At 40.2% G+C, this 20694-nt stretch overlaps 1 protein-coding gene across 2 annotated transcripts in view; it reads right to left on the minus strand.

The window, feature by feature from the left end:
- LTBP1 (latent transforming growth factor beta binding protein 1) overlaps positions 1–20694 on the minus strand; it is a 534628-nt gene that overhangs the window by 125348 nt on the left and 388586 nt on the right. For both annotated transcript variants that reach the window (XM_077283013.1, XM_077283014.1), the window contains 8 exons: positions 19501–19692; positions 11977–11999; positions 10778–10850; positions 7821–7919; positions 4961–5086; positions 4410–4535; positions 3692–3814; positions 1849–1968 (listed from right to left, as the gene is read on the minus strand). In XM_077283013.1, coding sequence (XP_077139128.1) covers positions 1849–1968; positions 3692–3814; positions 4410–4535; positions 4961–5086; positions 7821–7919; positions 10778–10850; positions 11977–11999; positions 19501–19692 — 882 coding nt within the window. The remainder of the gene's footprint in view (positions 1–1848; positions 1969–3691; positions 3815–4409; positions 4536–4960; positions 5087–7820; positions 7920–10777; positions 10851–11976; positions 12000–19500; positions 19693–20694) is intronic.

The raw sequence follows: 20694 nt of genomic DNA on the forward strand, positions 1-20694 counted from the left end.
TTTGAAATAAAATCTGTTTTCAATTTTCATATTTTTCTGAACTGCTCATCAGGGAAAACCAATGGTGGTTGTATTTTCTGGCTTCATTAAAGCACAAGATAATATCTATTATTAATGATAATAATAATATTACAGATCACATAATTGTCCAATAATATGAACATAAGTAAAAAATTAAATAAGGTGCATTTATTAAGATGTTATAATAATTGAGTAGGTCTTAATGTTACCACACATAAATAATACAAACGTACAAATTAAAAGGTACAACGTAGACATCAAAGTGACATAAGCAAACCTAAGCTTCAGTTCAACAGACTACAAAGATTATTACAAAGATACATAACTTTACAAAGACTGAAGCTTAGTTACTCTTTTAGGACTAAGTTCTTACAACGCAATGTTAGTGAGAGTCCCTATTCTCCGAAGCAGACATAATTATGAAGCTCCTTCTCTTTTCTCAAGCTTCTAGAGATTTTAACAGCTAGAGAAAGGAGAAGGAGCTTCATAATCATGTCTGTGTGTCAGAACTCTCACTTCCAATGTTTGCTAAGAACCTAGTCCTTAAAGAGGAACTACATTTTTTTAATTTAATTATTGATCAGTCTTTGTAAAGTTATGAAAGTTATGAATCTTTGTAATAAACTTCATTACCTTATGCTGCTTTGTTCTGTCTTTAACACCATGCTGAACCTGTTGGCTTTTCAGCCTAGTTCATTCTTTCTTAGTAGACAAAATGAACTAGGAGGACAAGCCAGCACTTTCAGCATTATGTTAAAGACAGAAGAAATCAAATAAGGTAATGGAGTTTATTACAGAAATTCATAACTTTACAAAGGCTGATCAATAAATTAGAAAAAGATATTTAAAACAATGAGCACCAACATCTATAAAAGAAAATGTACTGCTCGTACTCTAGGCTGACAAGTTATACTTAAAAAAAAAAAGTCAGCACATTTGAAAGGATTCTTTCACAAGGGTTAAGTTACAACATGAAGGCATCATGAAGAAGTGATAGATACCCAACTTTAAACTGTGTCATTTACTAGTTTTCTTGCAGTAGTTTTCATAAAATAGCTCTTCATTGAATGCAGCACTGGAGTCCCCTCAATGCTGTGTGTGTGCTGAGGAGTCCGTGACAGTTTTCTGAGTGTCCTCTGCCCATCCAACCATCATTGATTAACAGTCATCTCCCTATACTGCGCAGAGTACAAGCTGCCAATGTTAAGAGACCAGAGAAAAACTGAAACCCACTTCAGAAGGAATGCAAGGAGTACCTGCTGGGCAAAGGGGGCAGGAGAGCGTATTGAGGCATTTATCGCAATACTGCCACGAATAAAGGCCCTGAATTGTAAGTTTATATTTTCACCAGGATAGCAGGTGGTCAAATTATCCCCTGAACTGCAAGCAAAGAGCATCTCTAAGTACAACCTTGGTGCCCAGTTATTGCCATAGATTTAATGATGCTTAGTGTAATCATCAAGTGAATGAGCTTGCTAGTAGTGCAACCAACACACATTGGAGCCTTCGTTGTAATCTCCAAGCTCTGTGCCTAAATCTATAACCTCTATGCCAGAGCCTCTTCAGAAGAAAGTTCTTGCATTGCTTGCCATCCGGTATGCCCCTGAGTTGCTTCGCCATTGTATACAATCTACATCCCTATTGCCTTACCACTTCCCTCTACGTTCATATTAATGACTGGCAGCTCGGCCATAAAATGGAGGTGCAAATTGCATTTACATTTCATTTCATTGGAGCATAACTATAGCGTGATGTAATAAATTAGAGAAGTTCTTCGAGCCTCCACTATCTACTGAATATGATCTCCATGTAGCATACTAAACTTACCAAAACAGCGTCCATTAGATCCTTTGTATCCATCAGGACAGGGCACACATGCAAACGAGCCAGGGTTATTGACACATCTGTCATATGGACACGTGGTCGGAACCAAGCATTCATCAATGTCTGCCGAAATAGGCAAATTAGACATAAAAAAATAAATAAATCTCATAATTAATGTAACAGACAGTATAACTTCTGAAGTAAGGAATGCTGGAGGGAAATAGTTTAATGAAAAGAGAATTGCAGGGATAGCTCAAAATTACACTCACGATGTGTCCATGGTATCCAACTACAGTTCAAAGTTTACTAATTTCTTCTATCTGTCAAATATTTCTATACATTACATGAGTAACAGCAAAGTTGGGAAACAGTATGACTATTAAAGACATGTAATTATTAAATAAGTAAACCTATTATTATATAGGTTAGATGGGAGTTTACCCCACCCTGTATGCACCTAAGGGTACTGTCACACAGTGGCAATTTTGTCGCTACGACGGTACGATCCGTGACGTCTCAGCGATATCAATACGATATCGCTGTGTCTGACACGCAGCAGCGATCAGGGATCCTGCTGAGAATCGTACGTCGTAGCAGATCGTTTGGAACTTTCTTTCGCCGCTGGATCTCCCGCTGTCATCGTTGGATCGGTGTGTGTGTGACACCGATCCAACGATGCGTTCTCTTGTAACCAGGGTAAACATCGGGTTACTAAGCGCAGGGCCGCGCTTAGTAACCCGATGTTTACCTTGGTTACCATCGTAAAAGTAAAAAAAACAAAAACGTACATACTCACATTCCGGTGTCCGTCAGGTCCCTTGCAGTCTGCTTCCCGCTCTGACTGACTGCCAGCCGGAATGTAAGAGCAGAGCACAGCGGGAAGCAGACTGCAAGGGACCTGACGGACACCGGAATGTGAGTATGTACTGTTTTTTTTTTTTTTTACTTTTACGATGGTAACCAGGGTAAACATCGGGTTACTAAGCACGGCCCTGCGCTTAGTAACCCGATGTTTACCCTGGTTACCCGGGGCCTTCGGCATCGTTGGTCGCTGGAGAGTGGTCTGTGTGACAGCTCTCCAGCGACCACACAACGACTTTCCAACGATCACGGCCAGGTCGTATCGCTGGTCGTGATCGTTGGAAAGTTGCAGAGTGTGACAGTACCCTAACTCTAGCTATGTTTAGTTAACATTATTAATCAGCAATGAACATTGCGTTGGAGCGGTCAGTTATGGTGATTACAGTCGTCTACAGAAATAGGCTTGGGCCACGTGGCTATGGGGAGGGGATCACCGTGACTGAATGCAGCAGTCGGTAGGATGGGAACAATCACTGTGTTGGGGATGGAGTCAAAATTACCTTCTCAAATAACACAGATACATGTGAAAAGATCAAATTGGAGGTTTATGATCTTGGTCCACATTGTATTTGTTAAGTGAAAGGGCTACAGTATTTAGGAAGCTTTCTCCCCTATGGCACAGTGTGATGAACTTGCTCTAGTGTTGGTCTTCTGAAGTAGAAGTGATCTACCCTCCTGCTTGGCAGTGAGTGTGACTGGTTTGATTATGTCAATCATGATCAAGATGGCAAGCTAGTTCTCTTTTTAACCTGTCTTTGTTTCCTGCTTATTCTACGAGTCAACACTGGGAGCCCTTTTGATTTAGACCTTTGGATGGCCGGACTAGACTATGCCTAAACTCGATTATTTCCTCACTAAGCATTAGGTTCCATCTCCGTCATTGTCCTTTTATTTCTGATTGTGACACAGATAATACATAATTTTCTCTCAACTCGCTCCACCAGTCAGCAGCTTTATATATCACTTTTATCAAAATGCCGCCCACCTTCACACTGTCCTCTTCTGTTCATGCGGAAACCAGTGTCACAATACTGACAGCGGAACGATCCAACAGTGTTGATACAAAGCCCGTCTGGACACACATCTGGTTTCAAGCACTCATTCACATCTAAACCAAAAACAAAATATATGCATTTACATTTTTAATAATGTTGTTGGTACATTTCTGCTCAGGAGTCCCCTCTTCCATTTTTTTTTTAGAAAGTTTGAAAAGTGTATAATAGGTAAAAAAAAGTTGCAAATATTAACATAATTATGGCTGACACCAAATATTAGGACTTTTACATCAGAAAACTGGGGCTAAGCTGTTAATAAATTACCATCACTGGTTGTGTCAATTTCATTATCACGACTTTATATTTTGCAACATTTTTCGTTGCATTTTTTAATGTTTTTTTCACATTCATTCAAAAGGGTGAGAATTGCTGCAAAAATGGTGAAAGAATTAACATGCTGCAGATATGAAACTGCTTCAAATCTGCTAAAAAATAAGCAACACGTGCATGAGACTTCAGAAATCTCGTCCACTTTGCTGGTGCAGTAAAATTTAGGGGTTTTTTTTGCACAAAAAACAGGCAATAAAGTGTATGGTTACCTAAATGTCTACTAGTGATATATTTCTGACAGCTACGAGATGCACATGCTTAGAGCAGTCTGTCTGGTGACCAAATAACATTAATTGCTTTCAAAATAAAGCTACATACCCACACAGTCAGATCCCCGTTCATTAGCCATATATCCCGCTGAGCAAATACATAGATAACTTCCATCTGTATTCTCACAACGGCCATTGGAACACAGCCGGCGATCTTCTACACACTCATTTATATCTATGGAAACAGTCAAAAAGTTCATTAAACAACAAATAGTTCCAAGATATGTCCATTGTGGTGCCATGCTGTCGATCAATGGCGATCCCAAGGACGCGTCCTTGATAGTGATATCTCAACATCATCCGGGCAGTAGGTGACATGGTTATGTACAGTGCCTACAAGTAGTATTCAACCCCCTGCAGATGGCAGATATATTGAGATCACGAAGAAATAACTTTTCAGGCTGCATGACGTTATACAGTATATAACACATCAGAGTGCAGTGATAACAAGAGACACATGGACAAACCGTAATACCTGCCTTATTAATAAAAGAAACAATACTAGAATCATTTTACTCCTTATATATATTGTAAGTACAGGATAAATTCCCCAGCCTACTGACCAATGGATAGGCGCACAATATTAGTAGAGGACCTTACCAATACATTTGGTCTGATTTTCATTCCTCTTGTAGCCTTCATGGCAGACGCACAAGTATCCAACTGGCAGGTTGACACAGAAACCTTCTCCACAGATATCAGGGTCCACGATACATTCATTGACTTCTATTGAAACAGAGCAGAGAACGGTGATAATAATATGGTATATTGTGCACATGGTTGCCAGTGTGTTCTTACTTCCAAGGTTGGATACTTGATAGAGACAAATAAGCATGTTTCCACATAAGGAGACAAGTACATTTTAAGGGTCCATGCACACACCAATATTATGGGATCTGTGACGGGCTTTCCATAGTGGTGCAATGGACATTTGTACCTCAGGATACTTTTAGTTTCCATACAAAATAAAACATGAAAAATCATGGCTTGCTTTTTTTTCATTACATATGCATAAAAGGATTCTCTCCTGGCAGCATATATTGCAGGATATAGATGGCATGTAGCTTCGGATTTGTGCAGCCTGTGTACCGCCACATATATGGCCATGTGGCCTCTGAGGTTTATATGAGAGGCAAAAGCAGTCTAAGGAACCTAACAATGACTTATATACAGTGGGGCAAAAAAGTATTTAGTCATTCAGCAATAGTGCAAGTTCCACCACTTAAAAAGATGAGAGGCGTCTGTAATTTACATCATAGGTAGACCTCAACTATGGGAGACAAACTGAGAAAAAAAAATCCAGAAAATCACATTGTCTGTTTTTTTATCATTTTATTTGCATATTATGGTGGAAAATAAGTATTTGGTCAGAAACAAAATTTAATCTCAATACTTTGTAATATATCCTTTGTTGGCAATGAGAGGTCAAACGTTTTCTGTAAGTCTTCACAAGGTTGCCACACACTGTTGTTGGTATGTTGGCCCATTCCTCCATGCAGATCTCCTCTAGAGCAGTGATGTTTTTGGCTTTTCGCTTGGCAACACGGACTTTCAACTCCCTCCAAAGGTTTTCTATAGGGTTGAGATCTGGAGACTGGCTAGGCCACTCCAGGACCTTGAAATGCTTCTTACGAAGCCACTCCTTCGTTGCCCTGGCGGTGTGCTTTGGATCATTGTCATGTTGAAAGACCCAGCCACGTTTCATCTTCAATGCCCTTGCTGATGGAAGGAGGTTTGCACTCAAAATCTCACGATACATGGCCCCATTCATTCTTTCATGTACCCGGATCAGTCGTCCTGGCCCCTTTGCAGAGAAACAGCCCCAAAGCATGATGTTTCCACCACCATGCTTTACAGTAGGTATGGTGTTTGATTGATGCAACTCAGTATTCTTTTTCCTCCAAACACGACAAGTTGTGTTTCTACCAAACAGTTCCAGTTTGGTTTCATCAGACAATAGGACATTCTCCCAAAACTCCTCTGGATCATCCAAATGCTCTCTAGCAAACTTCAGACGGGCCCGGACATGTACTGGCTTAAGCAGTGGGACACGTCTGGCACTGCAGGATCTGAGTCCATGGTGGCGTAGTGTGTTACTTATGGTAGGCCTTGTTACATTGGTCCCAGCTCTCTGCAGTTCATTCACTAGGTCCCCCCGCGTGGTTCTGGGATTTTTGCTCACCGTTCTTGTGATCATTCTGACCCCACAGGGTGGGATTTTGCGTGGAGCCCCAGATCAAAGGGAGATTATCAGTGGTCTTGTATGTCTTCCATTTTCTAATTATTGCTCCCACTGTTGATTTCTTCACTCCAAGCTGGTTGGCTATTGCAGATTCAGTCTTCCCAGCCTGGTGCAGGGCTACAATTTTGTTTCTGGTGTCCTTTGACAGCTCTTTGGTCTTCACCATAGTGGAGTTTGGAGTCAGACTGTTTGAGGGTGTGCACAGGTGTCTTTTTATACTGATAACAAGTTTAAACAGGTGCCATTACTACAGGTAATGAGTGGAGGAAAGAGGAGACTCTTAAAGAAGAAGTTACAGGTCTGTGAGAGCCAGAAATCTTGATCGTTTGTTTCTGACCAAATACTTATTTTCCACCATAATATGCAAATAAAATGATAAAAAAACAGACAATGTGATTTTCTGGATTTTTTTTTCTCAGTTTGTCTCCCATAGTTGAGGTCTACCTATGATGTAAATTACAGACGCCTCTCATCTTTTTAAGTGGTGGAACTTGCACTATTGCTGAATGACTAAATACTTTTTTGCCCCACTGTATATCAGTGTCCATCATGAAAAGCAGAAACCAAGAAGAACTAAAGTTAGTGACACACCAGTGATCTTAGATGACTGCACAGTATACAGGAGTAAGGGGGTATAATACCCAGCCTAGACCTGTATAGCATATCTACAGAATTTACAATCATTTTTCAGAACTGGTATCCTCCCACTAACCTAGTAAGAAGTTCTCCGGCTGCTGCAGCCAGACAGAGACGTAAAGGAAATTGTGGCTGGGAGAAAGTAGAATTGATATATGCCACCTCTACGTATCTCTCCGCTCACAATTCTTCGCCTTGATGCAGTGACCACATGCCATAAATATCAAAGATGGGAATACTCCTTTAAAGATTGGTTTTAAAGAGTGTTCACTATAAATTGCTTAGAAAAATTGGAGACAATGTACGGATCGATCACTGTCTCGGGATGATACCTCGGCCTGCATTATGCCAGCTAATGCCTGACTTTTGACTTTCCAACAACTTCAACCAACAATAAACAGAAAAAATCCAACATGCAAGATTGACTTGTTCCAATGAATCTGCCTTCAGTCAGCGTCAGAAAAAGGCCCCAAAGGACCAGAACAAATGTACTAGTGTACGGCCAGCTTTACATGTGGCGGATCACCATAGCTCTATATTTTGATATATAGACCATACTCTAATAAGAGATTCAAAATGTACCTGTAACTTGAGTTGGAGCAATAACTTGACTTTCGCTCGACTTGGAAACATCAGGAGCTATTTCTACAGGCACAGGTGGAGAGGATCTTTCAACAACAACTGTAATGAAGAAAAAACACCTTTTACTTCATATTAAGTAAATTACATTGTATGATTGCAACAAAATCTGTTGAAAAAAATGGCCCGGTGCCTGAGAAAAAAGCAGATCGCATGCAGCTACCAGGCCCGGACTGGCAATCTGCCCTATCGAGCAGATGCCAGCTGGGCTGATCCACTGGGCCACTTGGGCTGTTCATGTGTACTCCAGATACATTCCCGCGGGCTTCATATAACCGCCAAGGGGTTTGCTGCGGCCAGGGAAACGTCGCTCCTGCCTTCCTATATTCAGATGCATTTGCGCCTTTCAGACTCTAATATATTTGAAGACTGTGGCGCCAGGACTGGGCAGAGGGAGAGCCTGTCCTCCTGGCCTCGAAGTGCAGCAGTGTGATGCCATCAGCACGCTACTGACCTCATCACATTGCTGTCAGCATCGGGCCGCAGAGGAGGAGAGGTACTGCCGGAGCAGAAGATTAATTGCTTTATCCTTGTGGATGGGGGGAAGTAATGTTACTGTGAGGGCACAAAATGGGAGGATAATTGTGAAAGGGTAAATCCATATTGCCCAAGTCAAAAAAGCCCCTAAACTAAAAAACTAAATTAGAAATTAACTTTTATTTGTGCCAATTAATTGGGGAAAGTTCATATGTTAATTAAAAACATAAAGGACTATGATTAGATGTTCCACACAGGGATAAGTCATTCATGAATAGGAGTCTCCCAATTCTAATATCATCCAAATTGTAGAAAATAGTTTACTGTCTCTGTATGTTACGTGTCCACACAAGGATATATTAATTCATACATAATCAGGATCTATAAAAGCCCATGCAATTTCTTCTACCCATAAACCTTATCTGCACCTTTTCATCTACATATCTGTATATGAGCGAGCCACAGGGAACTGTACCAAATCTCTAGGCATTTGATGATAGCAGTTTAATTAAAAAAAAGGTTTTCAAAAATATGCATCAGACTCTAGGTGTTTTTACAAGCCACAAATAAAAAAATGTTTTGTGAAAGAATCCTAACAAAGGGGCACACATGATTCAGCGACTACATTCACATTCATGTTATATACAGCCATTCTCATAGTGGAGATGATAGGTCACACAAGTATTTCCTACATATAGGCTGAGTATTTAGGGTCCGCACTTATTGCTGGTCATGTAGCTTCTATGTGGGCAGTTGACGTCATCGTCTTTCTCCATTGAATTATGTCCATTGCTAATTTACTGTAGCTCTAAGCAGTTCTTCTCTTACAGTCTTTTATTCATTTAGCGCACAGCATGTTTGGGATCATGGAGGATTCACCACTAGCTGTATTGGGGTGTTATACTTGGGTATGACGGTATACGCTAACCACTTTGTAGGAACACAGCCAAACTCTCTGTGTAGCCGTGGCCTAATTGACAACTGGCTGTCACCATTTCTCCTCTGAACAGATACAATGGTTGAACTCTACGTGCTGTGACTCAGGCTTTTGACACAGGAATGATAACACCCAATTACAATTTATTAAAGCTGCCTTTACAAGTTGCTGTCACAATTTGTTTTTTTTTTGGCCACAGTTGTAAAAATGCACTGTCTTGTCACAATTTTCAAAAATTGCATCAGAAAACACTGCAATGTATGAACGCAGCCTGGAAAGGTTAGTCACTTCTGCATCGAGAGGTGAGTAGTGCTGGTAATGTCTTGTTTGCACATGCCTACAAGGACACGTGAACAATAGGCATGTCCTTTTCTAAGGAAAAGGATAGGTAAACTATGCCTGCCCTATGTGCACACCTCCTAACAGGTCTGTGCAGATGTGACTTCATTAGTGCTGCTTACCTCCCAATTCAGAATTGCCAGACAACTCCTTTAGGAGAGTAGTAGGCGGTGTGACATACTAATTTATGTCATGCGAATGTTGCACTTTATTTTTTTGATCGGTGAAAGGCAATATTGTATGTGGGCTCCTCGTGTGTTGGGCTCTCCATGCATGTGCTGTGACAGTGACACAGCCGCGACACATGCAGCTGCGGCGCCCATCAGCTGATCAGCCGACGCACTCCATGTATCAGGGTTCCCTCTGCAGCTTATTCGGCAAATGCTATAGCTTGCCAAATAAGCGGGGACTCGAAGAAATTAGCTCAACTCTACTTTTGGTGTTTTCATAAGTTTTAATCAACTTCACCGAAATGGGCATAGCTGCTAAGGAGCTGGGGCAGGCCATCGTCACACCCCACCTGTCCAGTTAATCAAAACTTCCAGCGTTTTGCATGGCAGAAATGCTACTCCAGAGCCTGACCAGAGTACTATTTCTGGTACAGCACACAGACCCCCAGCCCTCTCAGAAGAAGTGCCAAATTCATTAAGTGGAGTATGAATCTTGATAAACTTGGCACCTCTTGTACTCCATCAAAACCGGAATAGCACAAGCCTATGAGACACGAGTCTTAGTGAATCAGCCTCAAAGACTGTTCACTCCAACTACTGTGCTATTCTTTGGAACAATTCTTTACAACTGTATGGCCATATTTAAAACATTTTTTCTGTACCTTTCATCTCTATTTCTATAGGCATACATTGTAGACAGGAAAATCTTATGCAGTTCATTATACAGACTGGAACATTTTTTTTATAACTTTACGTAAATGCACATTTTAGACTGATTGCCATATATAGAATTTCTAAAAAAAAATGCTTGGTTTGATTTATTATTAGTTTAAAACTCACTCAAATATAATTTGTAACACTTTGTACAGACTCTGAAAAACTGAAAACTGTAACTTTCATGTCAATGCCTGTTACTGCTACAGTAATGCCTAAAAGATTTTCTGAATCTACATGGACATGATTGAATAAACGTTTACCAGGATACTGAGGATCTAATTTTACTGTGGAAATTCCAGGTGAAATATGAAGCTGTCCTCGATCATCAAGGTCCTAAATAAGTACAAACGAAGACACAAACGTTTAAAAACCACATCAATGACAAGATATAGTAAGTTTTTCCCCAATATTGTACAATAAAAACAAGTGCTTCCCCTACTTGCAGGGCAACCTGAACATTGAGCCAAATCTTTATCATTTGTTGAAGGATAAGTGATAAATGTATGATCTTAAAATGGGTGGGGAACCTTGAGCCCCAGGGCCATTTACGGCCCTCGATGACCTTTTATCAGGCCCCTGAGCAGATTCTCAGGGACCGCATTCTTGGGTAGGGAGCTGTATTTTGATTGCCACCAGCTCATTAATTTCTTCTTGCTCTGTTAGCACACACATGCAGTGTTCACTACTGAACACTGAAGGGCATGCAATGAAAGATTACGTCCTGACACCAGTGCCAGAGTCAGGATGTACATTGTGGGCAGAGTTTGTACGGCCCCCAAAGGATGGTATAAATATCCAAATGGCCCTTGGTAGAAAAAAAAAAACCCCACCCGTCTTAAAAGGAGTTTTCACATAAACAACACTTAGAACTTATCCATAGGATGGCTGATAAATATATAATTGCTGGTGGTCTGATTGCTGGCACGCTCACACATCATCAGAATGAGGATCTTGAGAGACCATTTTGTGTATGGGATTGACGAAGATCAATGAGTACAGCACTTGGGCCATGTCATCCAATAGACCGTGAATGCAGCGACAGTCGCACATTGCCCTACTACTCCCTTCTCACTGAAAACTCTTTAACCCCTATTTTCATAATCATCGGGGTGCCATCAGTCAGATCACCAGCAATTACACATTTATAACTACCCTATAAGTAGGGGCCTAAAGGTTGTTTGAGGAATATAGACTTTGGCCAAGGAGCCCAGCACTTGCAATGTGACCGCACAAAAACATAAGAGATGATCACCTTCTGGCATGTAGTAATTTTAGAATTGCTAGGATAGTCTAAAATGTGTTTTTTATGAGGAAGGAAACCTTTTAGAAGATTACGAAGAGCTGTTAGAATTACCCTTCAAAATGGACACGTAATACTAGAGGGCTGATATATTTAACAATATATTAACATGCAAGTAAAAAGGAACCTTGGTGATGGGAGATAAAACAAGTACTTTACCCGATCTGCAGTTCTAGTAGCATCTAAGAATTGAAAAAGAAGGTCTAATTACAAAATGTACACTTTTTCAATTGGCTAAAATGATAAAACATTGCTTGTGAAAATACTCAGCAACAGACAAGATGTGGCACGTAGATTTAATTTACTGATGTAAGTGTTCAATTATTCAATCAATCATAGTTATAAAAAGAATTTATATAATGTGCTGTGTATAGATACAGATCACAAAAGTCAAAAACATTCTCCTAACATTAACACTGGCTGGATGGAAGCCTTCGCTATCTACAAGGTTAAGGTCTATACTATGCTGATGAAATCATCCGATGAAGGCATGGGAACCTAGACGTGTAGAAAAACATCTGAGTGTCTCTTGTAAATCTCCATCCACATGCTACAGAAACAACATCATACTGATGTAAAGAACACATTTTCACAACTTCAACAACACATGTTCGACATGCGAACATACCCACAAAGAAGTTCTCTGTATATCTATACATATAATATATATATATATATATATATATATATATATATATATATATATATATATATATATATATATATATATATATATACACACAAACACATATACGGTATTGTGCAAAAGATTTAGGTAGAGGAAGGATTCAGGAAAAAATGCTGCAAAGTAAGAATGCTTTTATAGGTAAAAGTATTAATAGTTTCTTTATCAATTAATAAAATGCAAAATGAACAAACTAAAGATAAATCTGAATCAATTTAATATCTGGTGTTTCTATCCTATGCCTTCAAAACAAAAGAACAAAAGCAGAACAGTAATTCTCCTTGCTACACTTACACGCTGTTCTTGAAGGAACTTTATAGAGAGGTTATTCCAAACATCTTGGAGAACTGACCCCATATATTCTTTGAATGTGTAAGGGGTTGAGTATTTTACCACTTTAAACCCCTATACTGTTGTACTTGTATGTGCATATTTATTTATATATTGTATGCCGTTGTTACGTGTTGTCGTGTATTCCATTATGTCATATTGCCTATGTACTATATGTTATTCTAGGGATTAATAGGGATAGTGCAGATTGGGGCACTGAGCTCACTGTATAGTAGGTTTAGCTGTAGGACATATAAGAGTTAATTGTAGGAGGGGATAGTTGGGAAATAAGGCAAGAATATTTCCTAGTGATAGGTAGTCGGGGTTTGACCCGTGTGCTCGGGAGGCCTATGGCCCGAGCTGCTTAACTTCCCCATAACGTTCAAGATTATGCCCAGCCGTCCAAGGGGAAACATTGGGTAGTGAAGGAAGAAAGCACAGTATGAGCTGCGGATGGGAAGAGACTGAGGAAGATGATATAAGAAGATAGAGATAGAGTCACCGTAAAAGTGTACGAGCAGGTCAACCATTTACGTGGTAGAGAACTATGGAAGTAGTACATCAGAAGTCTGGTGCAAAACAGGCAGAAAAAGGCTACGACATAGTGACGTTCTACCGGGCACCTCGTCCCGCGTAAACACTTAGTGACACAAAGAGGAGAGAAGGGAAAGACAGGGAAATGCACTGTCTATACTGTAAAGACGATGATGGAAGATTTGTGCTGTGTTCTAAGGAGAATAAATCCGTTTTGTGAAAAGTTGCTTTGGAACCAGGGATGGCTGTGACACAAAGCAGTGAAGAGGAAGCTGACAGCACCATGAGTGCCAGAAGTGTTGGTTCAAAGAAGGGACCCTGTTGGGCTGCAGAGAAAGGTCTGGGTAAGCAGTACCCCAAATGCTCGGCTATGACTTCTAGCCTGTCCATCTATTACAGATGTAGGCTTGTGCAAACCCTTTTGTTTCCTGACATTGAGATCAGGGCTCTGGAGGCCATATCAATTGCTTCCGGGACTTTTTGTTCTTCCTTACGCTGAAGATGATTCATAATGGTGTTAGCAGTGTGGTTGGGGTCGTTGGCTAGGGAGCTGTGACGCTAATCACTACTCACGGACAGGCCATGAGGAAGAAGAGTCAGACGTTCTGAGGTTAATACCGAGAGAGTATGTAGATAACCAAGGGAAAAGACAAAGGTGTAAGTCAGGTCACAGTCCACGGTGCGTCAATAGCAGGAGATAGCGGAGCAAAAGCCGAAGGACAAGACAAAGGATTAGTCAGAACACGGTCCAAAGGGTTAGGCAGCAGAAGATCAGAACTCAGAGCAAGAGAATCAGGCTAACACTCACCAAGAAGCACAAACTACGTCGGGCAGGGATCAGGGGCAGACAGCTCAGTTAAGTAGCCATGCGATTACCAGAACACTGAACACTTGCATAAGTCCCGGACGCCCCAGTCACAGATTGGACAGCAGAGCTGTCAATCAAGGCACCAACAGCCCAGCAAGCCCTTTACAGAATTGGACAACCAAGCTGTCAATCAAGACACAGACAGCTCAGCAAGACAGTGTCCACAGGACAGCATAGCAATCTTTCACTGAGCAGAGGAATCATGACAGGAGCCAATTTGACGGCCTACAGATTATTGTATGATGGAAAAAAAAGGAGTACTGGAAGTGATGATAAGGCCCCCACATCTCAACATCATCGATTCTGTCTGGGATTACATTAGGAGACAGAAAGACTTGTTCAAGCCTCTATCCAAAGAAGATCTGTATTTAGTTACCAAAGATGTCAGGATCAACCTCCCTGGGAAGTTGCTTCAGAAACTGTGCGTAAGCGTACCTAGAAGAATTGATGCTTTCATGCTGTTTTGAAACCACAGGTGGTCACAACAAATATTGATTTTACTTAGATTTTTCTTTTGTTTATTCACTTTGCATTTTGGTAATTGCTAAAAATAAACTATTAACACTTCTATTTTTTAAAACATTCTTACTTTACAAATTTTTTCCACACCTGCTGAAAAACTTTTGTATAATGCAGTATATAGTTACATACAATCCCAATTCCATAAAAGTTGGGATGACGTGTAAAATGTAAACGAACCAAGAGTGCAGTGATTCAGAGATCTCTTATAGCAATATTTTATTAACAACAGAACACATTTCATTCATTTTATTTGAAAAAAAAAACCCCTCAATACTCGAAGGTAGCAACATATCTGAAAAAAAGTTGGAACAGGGTTGACAAAAGGCTGGAAAACAATGTAGTACTAAAAACAGCTAAAAGATCAGTTTTCAACTTAGTCACATGACTTTGTAGAAAAAGAGCAGGTAGAGAGGCAGAGTCTCTCAGAAGCAAAGATGGTCAGAGTTTCATCAATTAGTGAACAACTGAGTCTATAAATTGCGAAACAATATCAGAACAATATTCTTCAATGTAAAATTGTAAAGATTTTTGAACATATCACTATTTAGAGTACATAATTTCATCAAAAGATTCAGAGATTGTAGAGAAATCCATGTGGACAAGGAGCAAGGCCGAGGGTCAATATTGGATGATTGTGATGTGCGACATTGCATTAAAACCAGGCACGATTTGGTCGAGCAAATTACTGCAATAGTTCAGGAATACTTTCAGAAATCATTAGTGGTAAACACAGTTCACTGTGCAATCCACAAATGCATTTTAATGCTCTATCTTGCTAAGAAGAAGCCATGTATCAACACAAAAACACTGTTCCCAGGGCAGAAGCTGCTTTAAAATAGACAGAGGCAAAATGGAAAACTGTTCTGTGGTCTGAATGTGAAACTCTTTATGGAAACAACAGAACCCTTCAGATTCAAGAGGAGAAGGACCATCCTGCTTGTAGCACTAGTGCATATTGCATGGGCGGCTTACATATCTTGCTCAACATTATATATTATACAGATATTTTAGAACACCACATTATCCCATCCAGACAATGTCTCTTTCAGGAAAGGAATTGCAAGACAATGCTACTCATATACTGCATCCACCACACGAGCATGGCTGCACTTTATAAGAGTACTGTCATGAACTTACCGTATTTTTCGGACTATAAGACACACTTTTTTCCTAAAAAAATTTGGAGGAAAATGGCGGGGTGTCTTATAGTCCGGATGTACTTACCAGGATTCTCATCCCAGGCTGGTACGCGGCAGTTTCGGAGATGCTCAGTGGTGCAAGGGGCTCCGATAACATTTTGTGAAAGCCCGTAGCCCCCGCACTTCCATTGCTGTAATGCGGTGGCCTCCAGGAAAATGGGCGCCGGAGGGAGAGCATGTGCAGATTAAGATCTTGGGAGATGGGAGATTCTGGAGGCCACCAAATTACAGCAATGGAAATGCGGGGGCTCCGGGCTTTCACAAAATGTCGGCGGAGCCCCCGCACCCATGAGCATCTCCAAAACTGCCGCGCAACAGCCTGGGATGGATGCGTGGGAACTCCGGGCTTTCCCAAAATGCTTGCGGAGCTCCCACACCATCGAACGTGCTGCACAAGCCTGGGATGAGACAGAAAATTGCCAGACCGCCAATCACCTCCTGTGACCCCGCTCCACCAGAGCTCCCGATCACACCCTACCCCCCCCCCCGTAAGCTGAATTCAGACTGTAAGATGGACCCTCATTTGACGCATTTTTTTTAACCTATTTTTCTTCTGAAAATTTGGGGTGCATCTTCTTATGGTCCGCTGCGTCTTAAAAATATGTTACCTGATATCAGTCCAGATCCTTCACCAATAGAAAACATTTGATGCATTGTGAAATTAAAAATTCAGTAAAGAAGACCTGTCACATGTTAATCAGGGTTAATCTCGTTGAGCTCTCTATCTTGAATTGTCTCAGCTGTTCAGTGTTGGCCACTCTTCACCGGTGTACATGCTTGCCACTGGCACTTGGGAGCTGCCAGTGATATTTCTACTTCCTGGCTTGGTGTTCAAGGAGAAAGTTCAGTGTTTGGAGTTACGAAATTGAACGAAATCAATTGAACTTCCGGTACCGAGACACTTTCATGAATTAGGTCATTCAGTCAATCAGTTAAGATATAGAGTTATAGATGATGTACCCATGTTAAGGCGGGGTGGAGATCGCGTCTCTCTCTTGAAGAAAAAAGAACTGAAGTGGATATTTGAGCTTGATACCCTCTGTCCTAAGGGATTGAACATTGAATACCAACAAAGTTGTTTCCTCAAATGTTCTGTGGTTCTATTGTGGTATCCTATTGGTATAGTGTTTTTAACTGTGTTATATATTCCTTTTTACCCTGTTTTTGGAATGTATATGTTAAATATGAGTAGTTTGAAATATACTCCTATTGTTTTTCTTTGTTTCTTTGTTTTTGTTTTTTGTATATCTTCTTAGGATGCTAATGGGTATCAAGGATGGTGGGATTGCTGTATGGATGGCCATGTGGCTTATTATCTATGGCCAATAATTATCCCACGAACCTCTGATATGATTGCTGGTACCTTAGATTCTCTACTTTTTATGGTGGAGGGTGTCCGTGGTTCCATCATGGTTAGATGTTTTCATTACCTTCGGCGATATGCTTCAGTAACTTAAGTGAACCTTCCCTGATGCAATTTGATGTTTTTGTGTTATGTATGTTGTTATTTTTACATATTTCTGCTTGAAACTAAATCATTTATATGGCATTATCACTTATTAGAGAGTTATCATAGTGTATGAGTGTGATTTACCATCTTTATATTGTGATATTTCTTACATCATATTATTGGGAGGGGTTTTTCTTCCCTCCATGTAGGTGGTATTCCGTTACAGGTTCCAGTATAATGGTTGGAATATTGATGGAGGTGGTTTCCAGATATGTGCACTTTTGTCCCATCAAATATATGAACGTCGAAGGAGATTCTTAGATATGCACATTATTGCTCTGCCCTTTTTGTGTGGATACGGATTGGGATTCCAGACATGCGCACTATCGTTCTGTTTTGTGCAGGCGCAGAATACAGGAGCGCTGAAGGAGATCTTCGGACATGCGCATTAATGATTGGTTTTCCTTGTGCGGACACTGTTTTGTGCAGGCACAGAATACAGGAACGTTGAAGGAGATCCTCGGACATGCGCATTAGTGATCGGCTTTCCTTGTGCGGACACTGATTGGATCTTTGGACATGCGCACTGGTGTTTCCTGATCTCTGGGCATTACGGACATGCGCACTAATATGCCGGACTTTGATCTTTATGGGTGGGGTCCGACATGCGCACTTGAGAGTATCGTTTGGACTATGGGTGTATATATTATCTGGACCTGTGTAATGATGCGCATTGCATGCTGGGGGCAATGCGGTCACATGATATATGATTTGGCGATTCGATTGGGCCATATCGTCTATGAACACGCCTATGGGAATGGCTGAACACCATGACAACCGCTAATGCATTGTTCTGATAGGTGGGACATGGTATGTTTATATTTCAGGTGTCGGGAATGTATCTCTGTTTTTTGGGCTGGAATGTATGTAAAAGAGCGATAGGGGTTAGTTGATCTATGTTAGATGGGGTGTTGTAATGACTGCTACTCATATGTAATTGTTCTTATATGTATATATGTGAATTACATTGTTATGTGTTTTTTTCTATGTTTATATGGTATCCCTATTGGTTAATTAATGGGGTGGGCTTAAGGGTATATAATGGTGGTTGGAATGTTTTGTACTGTGCTTGACAAAGGTCTTCTGACCGAAACGTTGCCGCAGGAGGCAGAATAAAACGTGAGCTGCTTTTTCACTGTCCGGTGTGGCGCTGTCCCTTTCTTTAGCTTGGATTTGGACTTTTTATCTGGGATGGACCCCCTGGTGAGGACGTGCGCCCTTATGTCCATAGAGAAGATGTGAGTATAGGGTGCGGCCCTACTATTTTCTTTGATGCTTGCACAGTGTTTGGAGTTGTCTGTGAGAGATTATTTTTGGAGATTACTGCGTGGAGTTGGTTTGCGTGTTTATCCATATCCTCTCACATTTGGTTTCACCTTCCTATACCACCCGTTTCCCACTCTCTTGCTTTGTGAGTGTATTTGTATGATTGTAGTTTTGTTTTATCCCTGTATGTTTACCACTGTCTGGTTAATGTTTTTCTATACACTTCGGCCCCTCACCTCCCTGAGTGGGGGAAGTTTCAGATAAGAATTAAGTTAGGGGCATAGCTAGGGTCTCCACCACTATGTGATAAGGAACAGTACTGTTGAGCAGCTAGACTCCTGTATATGACAAGTATGGGACAATATTCCCTTACCAAGACTCCAGGAATTGGTCTCCTCATTTACAAGATGTTTTCAGACTGTTCTAAGAACAAGAGGGGATGCTACACAATGGTAGACATGGTCCAACTATTTTGAGATGTGTTGCTGCCATCAATTTCTACATAAGTTAATTTTTTTAAATCAAATGAAAAAATGTCTAGCGTTCGACTTCTGATCTGTGTTCAATGTTCTGTTGTGAATAAAATATGGCTATAAGATTTCCAAATCCTTGCTTTCTTGTTTTCTTTACATTGTCCAGAGCGTCTCAATCATTTTGGAATTGGAAATGTATATATAAAACCACACACGCATATAAAATATACTTATATAGTTATGTGTAAAACTGTATAGTGAACTTACTCTATACATTGTTAGAATTGTTCACATACCATATCTTCCATTCAAGTCGGCATCATTTCCTTGAGAAACTGACAAAGCTTCTACAGGTTCTTCCCGTGTAATAATTGGTAGAAGTGTGGTTTTTATTGGAGGCTGCACAGTATAGGTTCTAGGAGGCTGTGGTCCTCGGAGTACTGGAACTGTGTAGCCCATACCACCAGGACAGATTTGCTTGAAAGCCGCTGTTAAGAAAAAAAGTTAGATTTTATAAACTAGACTGTTTTAAAACCCCTGAAGACTATAGTCAAAGGCTAAACTTTGTATATTTTTTGGCAGTTTACAACCTTATTAAATACTCAGTGTACTGTCTATATAACGCCATTTACTATAGGATATGCCTTACAGAAATATATACAAATTATAATATTTTAACAATAAGTATTGAGAAACTTTGCACGACCATGATTCCTCTGTATTAGCAGCGCGAGTGGGTAGTGACATGACTAAGTGTAAGCGATTTGCATAATTACAGTCACGTGCCGACTTAATTCTCAGCCACTTTTATCAATGTTCTATTGAGAGAAGCAGATGACCTAGAATGACAACAGACTTTCAGCCCAGAAAATCCCTTTAAGCAGAAACAAATTCTTATTATAAATAAAAAGTCTGATTTTTTTAGCTACAAATGTAAAATATAACACATCCCTCAAATCACAGACAATTATCACCTTTCCGTCAGTCTCCTGTTTATAAGTCTGTCCTAGCTTAGATACCAGTTTTTTTTTTACCATTGGTGATACGCTAGGATTAGGTAGAGATTTTAAAATGTATCTTTGTCTTTTAAGAATATAACAAAGAAAATACCATAGAATTTAATACGAATATGGCCTCATTCACACAGCAAAATTCTGGCCAATATTTTCCATAGTGTTTATAAGACAAACACATGAATGACACCTAACCATGGATGCAAATGTCTCCTTTACACCTTTTCTCTGTTCAGGTCCTACTCCTGGTTTTGGGCTGACAAATACACATATAAAAAAACTATCCAAAATACTTCAGTATGAATTAGGTCTAAAACATAATCATTGGGTGGATATAAACCAGGTTTCCATTTAGCAATAGTAACCAAAGTCCTTGAAAGGAAGTAATAGCAAGTATAATTCAACGTAGAGAGAATATTAGAAAGTAGCATACATTTTCAATTTACATAAATTTAGAAAACGCCTTAAATTTCAAAC

The sequence above is a fragment of the Ranitomeya variabilis genome, chromosome 2 (genome assembly GCF_051348905.1).
Source record: "Ranitomeya variabilis isolate aRanVar5 chromosome 2, aRanVar5.hap1, whole genome shotgun sequence".
NCBI lineage: Eukaryota > Metazoa > Chordata > Amphibia > Anura > Dendrobatidae > Ranitomeya > Ranitomeya variabilis.